The sequence below is a fragment of the Mercurialis annua genome, linkage group LG4 (genome assembly GCF_937616625.2).
Source record: "Mercurialis annua linkage group LG4, ddMerAnnu1.2, whole genome shotgun sequence".
NCBI classification, from domain to species: Eukaryota; Viridiplantae; Streptophyta; class Magnoliopsida; order Malpighiales; family Euphorbiaceae; genus Mercurialis; species Mercurialis annua.
The window spans coordinates 23,081,679-23,087,096 of NC_065573.1; the positions used below are offsets into that span (position 1 = coordinate 23,081,679).

At 32.4% G+C, this 5,418-nt stretch overlaps 1 protein-coding gene across 1 annotated transcript; it reads left to right on the top strand.

Annotated features, from left to right (window-relative positions):
• Nucleotides 1-1,880: 1,880 nt before the first annotated feature.
• On the top strand, nt 1,881-4,488 carry LOC126678457 (cell division cycle 20.2, cofactor of APC complex-like; the record flags this gene model as incomplete). The annotated part of the gene is made up of 5 exons (XM_050373355.1): nt 1,881-2,213; nt 2,491-2,784; nt 2,907-3,176; nt 3,348-3,929; nt 4,024-4,488. Coding segments are annotated over 5 exons (1,623 nt in total), but the record flags the coding sequence as incomplete, so codon positions are not given.
• Nucleotides 4,489-5,418: the final 930 nt, after the last annotated feature.

Sequence of the window (5,418 nt, forward strand, 5' to 3'; positions counted from 1 at the left end):
AAAAGTGTATAAAATGTTAAGAATTAAAAATTATTATTTTATTAAAAAGTAAAAAAGTATGTTTTTTGATGAAGAATTTGGTGATGACCATTGGAGTAAATTTGGTGAAAATTCACCAAATTGAAAATTGGTGAGGGAAAAATGGTGACTCCCCTTGGAGATGCCCTAAAATATCCACTACTATTTTTAAATCAGATTTGATTTCAAAAGATTTAAGATAAGCTTTTTATAAAATATAGTAGTATTTAAATCACTACGAATGACAAAAAAAAAAAAACTAAATAAATTAATCATGTCAAGCACTAAGCAGCTCATACATGATTAGAGATTGACATCGTTTTCATAGGTAATTAACTGGACATCATTTTCATAGGTAATAAACTCATATTGATCTCATGAACAATTGCAACTTTTTAAGTAGATAAATGATTATAATTTAAGTTATCATTAATTTTTATTACTTCATCCTTTTTAATATAATTTCCACTTTATTTTTCATAATTTAAAAAATATAATTAATATTTTATATTTTTATTTTTTTTATTTTTTTATAAATTTATAAATTTTTCTTTATATTTTTATTATGTCCTTATTAGATACTATGACTCATTTATCTTTTTCGATAATGATAATAAATACTAAGGATGATATAGAAAAATTAATTTTTAAAAATTTCAATTTATTGGAAATAGACAAATATTTCAAGATAAAAAAAAATTGAACAAAGGTCAACGCGCCCCCTAAACTTGTGACACAAGGTCATCTAACCCAATTTATATTTTCTTGAGCAACTAACCTCAAAACTCTTTATTTTTGGGTCAAATAACCCATAATTTATATTTTTATTTTAAAAAACAGATTTAGAATAATTATATCGCAACAATTAGGGAAGTATCCAATTACTTTTTTGCATTCCTCACCTCCGATTTGTATTTTACGCGTTTTGAAAATACAATTATGGGGTTACTTGACCCGAAAATAAAAAGTTTTGGGTTAATTGCTCAAAAAAATATAAATTAGATGACCCCATGACACAAGTTTAGAGGGCGCGTTGACCCTTTGTTCAAAGAAAATTATATAAAGACAAAAAGACTGATAATTAAAAAAAAAGGTCATGAATTGCATCCCTCTCGATGTTCTTAAAGAGAAAGTTTCAATTAACTACTCCATCATTGGCAAATTACCATTGCTAATTAGATGTAAGTTACTTGGCACTTAACTATTTATAAGATGTAAATTACATATCAGCTCGTAACCAAATATGCTAAAATAAAATAAAATTATATATATAAATACACTTGTTTATATAAAATTAAATTATTTTTAATAGTCGGATTTTAGGACATTGTATGACTTATTTTAAAAGGAAAAGTGTTTGTCAACAAAATCAAGTGAGTCCCTAACGTTCGAAAAGATTCAAATATGTTTCTAACATCTTAAAAAGTGAATAATTATGCTCCGATTTTTACTCATAAATGAGACATTGGGGTTTGATTGTTAAAATAGGAGGGTCTGATTGTTCACTTTTTAAGATGTTAGGAGCATATTTAAATCTTTTCAGACGTTGAGAGTTTACTTTATCTTTGAGTCAAAACATAAGAGCATAAATGACCTTCTCCCTATTTTAAAAGACTTAAAATCCGTTTAAAATAAAGTCAGGTACTAAAATAGGAGAGTAGAAATATAAAAAATTGAGGTACTAAAATAGCAGAGTTAGAAAAAAAACGTTCAGATACCACTGCTATAATTTTTCTAAAGTCTATGGCGGTTACTCAATTCCCAACGGCACTTATTTCAAATATCTCCCGTTAAAACATTAAACCCTTCACGAACCCAAACAGAAAAAAAAACCCCAGTTCTGTCTGGAGAATTAAAAATAAAATCCTCCAAATACTCGCAAGAAATCAATTCTCTTTGATCTAATTAATCAATCAAATTCTTTTACAATTCTCAATCGATCAGCAATACGATCATCACTCTGCTTGGCTCCTTCTCTCCCTTCTTTTTTCTTCTCAAATTCCTCTCTGATAACTTTGTTCTTGATTTTTGTTTGTTTTCTATCAAACCCTACTAGTTTATATAACTGGGTTTTTGTTGTTTGTTGCAATTATTTTTTGCAGGTTGGGTTCTTCATGGATCCAAGATTAACAATGCATTCTTGTAACAAGATTCATTCTCGTAGCCCTCTTCAAAGAAAGAACTCCTGCGACAACGTAAGTTTTTTTTAAAATCACTGTTAGTTAATTGCTTTGTAGCCGTAATTGAGTACCCATTTGGTCTCTTATGTGGTCTCAATGCTGAATTTTTGTTTATTTATTTGAATTTTGGCGGGTGTTTATCTACTATTTAAATTAGGGTTTTGTAAAAGAAATTAGGGTTTTGTAAGAGTAATTATATGAGTCTATCAGTTATGGAATTAAATTCCAGATTTTATTATTCATGAGGGTTGTATGATTGGAATTTCACTTTTTTTTTTTAAATTGTTATCAGTTGGATAGGTTTATACCAAATAGGTCAGCAATGGACTTGGGGTATGCTCATTACATGTTGACGGAAGGGAAGAAAGGCAAGAAGAATCCGACCACAGTTTGGGATTCGCCCTCGAGAGAGGCTTATCAGAAGCAGCTAGCAGATGCTCTTAATATGAATCGGACTCGTATTTTAGCCTTCAAAAATAAGCCGCCTACTCTTATTGATCCAATCCCGCATGAGTTTTTTTCACCACCTCTATCAGCTACTGCACGTAACTCTAAAACTGTCAAGTCCAGGCGCCAAATTCCTCAGGTTTGTGCTTGTTAGTCATTTTGAGTCCCTTGAATCAAGATTTTGGTGTTCTATTTGTGAAGTATAAACCAATTGAGAGTGAATTTAGATGTTAATTTGTTACTGAGTTGTATATTTCGCAGACATCGGAGAGGACATTGGATGCGCCTGACCTAATTGACGATTTCTACTTGAATTTGTTGGATTGGGGTACTGGCAATGTGCTTGCAATTGCTCTTGGGGACACGGTGTATTTGTGGGATGCTTCAGATTGTTCTACCTCAGAACTTGTGACTGTTAATGGTGAAGATGGTCCTGTTACTAGTGTGAGCTGGGCTCCAGATGGACGTAACATTGCCATCGGCTTGAACAATTCTCACGTCCAGATTTGGGACTGCCATTCTAGTCGACTGGTATATACTCTCTCTTATCATTCGGAATGAAATACTTATTCGGTACATTCTTTGCTCTAGAATTGAGAAAACTGATCCAAATTCTACTAGGTTGCAATGAAGCATGTACTTGAGTTGAATTACATCTTTTGATTTATTGGTGTTAATTAGTTGAAATTTTAATTCTCGCAGCTAAGAACATTAAGAGGTGGCCACCCATCACGAGTAAATTCACTAGCTTGGAACAGTCACATTCTTACAACTGGTGGAATGGATGGACAAATCATCAATAATGATGTAAGAGTAAGAGAACACATTGTTGAAACATACAGGGGTCACCAGCGGGAAATTTGTGGACTGAAGTGGTCAGATTCAGGCCAGCAACTAGCCAGCGGAGGAAATGATAATCTAGTTTTTATATGGGACAGATCATCAGCATCTTTACGCTCTCCAACTCAGTGGCTTCATAGGATTGATGAGCATAGAGCTGCAGTAAAAGCTCTGGCTTGGTGTCCCTTCCAGAGCAATCTATTAGCATCTGGGGGAGGTGGAGGTGACAGGTGCATAAAGTTCTGGAATACGCATACTGGCGCATGCTTGAATTCAGTAGACACTGGCTCGCAGGTTTGTTCTCTTCTGTGGAACCAACACGAGCGTGAGCTGCTGAGCTCTCATGGCTTCACTGAGAATCAGCTGACTCTTTGGAAATACCCATCAATGGTAAAGATGGCTGAGCTTAAGGGTCATACCTCTAGAGTACTCTTCACGACTCAGGTACCTACAACCGGCTTAATCATGATTCTTTTATCATTGTTATCGTCTTTTAATTGTTAATGAGCGGATCTCTTATGTTACTGTTGTTTCTCAGAGCCCGGATGGATACACTGTAGCATCTGCAGCTGGGGATGAGACCCTGCGATTTTGGAATGTGTTTGGAACACCAGAAGCGGCAAAACCTGCTACGAAAAAAACAATCTCGGAACCTTTTGCTCATATATCACGCATCCGTTGATGATGATTGCTGAACAAGTGATTGGCTTTTTTTGGTGAAAGAGGAACAAGCAGAACATTGGTACACATTTTTGTTATTTCCTTGTTTGTTATCTCTCTTAGGATCCTGTTATAGAAAAAAAAATCATAGTATATGACTGCCCATATGATGTAAATGCATTCTGTTTCATACTATTATTTAGTGATATACTCTTGACCTTTTTTTTTTCCTGAAATGTGTATAGTTACGGTCACCTTTTACCAGGATGGAATGACCATCTCGTTGAACCTTGTAAATTACTCTAATTTATAAATTCCAAAAGAAAATAGTAATTTGTGCTTACCTGGATTCTTGGATTATTAGGACATAAACATCAATATGTCCCTCAATTTACATGCTATGGTCATTTAGCTTAAATACTAACTTTATTATTAATGTGTTGTTCAGGAGGAAATTGATAAATCTCTGACTAATTTAATAATTAATATACTAATAAAGTTCATTTATGTATTAATTGAGTAACAAATGATAATCTGCATGCTTATCTCATTAACTGCAGGATTAATCACCTAAACATTGTACAGCCATCATTTATGCTTTACTTAAAGTGAGATTGATTGATTACCCAACCAGCTTCATGAAGAAAATTTCCATACAAAATGTGGAAATTGTCCTGCTTTATCAGCGAACTTCTATGATTTTATTTTATTCTATGCTAAATTTAAAACTAAAAATAGAACACCATTTCAATCTTTAGTAGCAAAAGATTTACCCTTAACATGGAAACAAAAATATTAGAATGTAAACATCAAGGCAAAAGATACAAAAAAACCCTCGTAGTTTTTACAAAAGTACAAACCAGCCTTTTTACTTTTTTGAAGTAAAATTATGTACTCTTTGTTTTCAAATAGAACAAATAACATCTTTCATCCAGCATCATTAGAAACACTCGTTAGTGGCTGACATGTCTCTTATAATCATATAGGAAAAAAGTTTTAAAATAATTTTAATGTTTAAAATGTTTACCGAAAATTCGAGGGGGGTAAGTGTCCCAAAAGTAAACTAAAAGGGTTTATTTGTTCGATTTTAAAACAGTAAGTGTTTAATTGTTCAATTTTAAAAATACGAGGGCTTAATTGTGTCCAAAAAAAGTAAAAGAGCCGATCTGTACTTTTAAGAAAAAGTCGAGGGTTTTTTTGTACCTTCTGCCAAACATCAAAATAATATTTTTTTAGAAAAATATTTTAAATATGTAATTTTAAATTTTCAAAA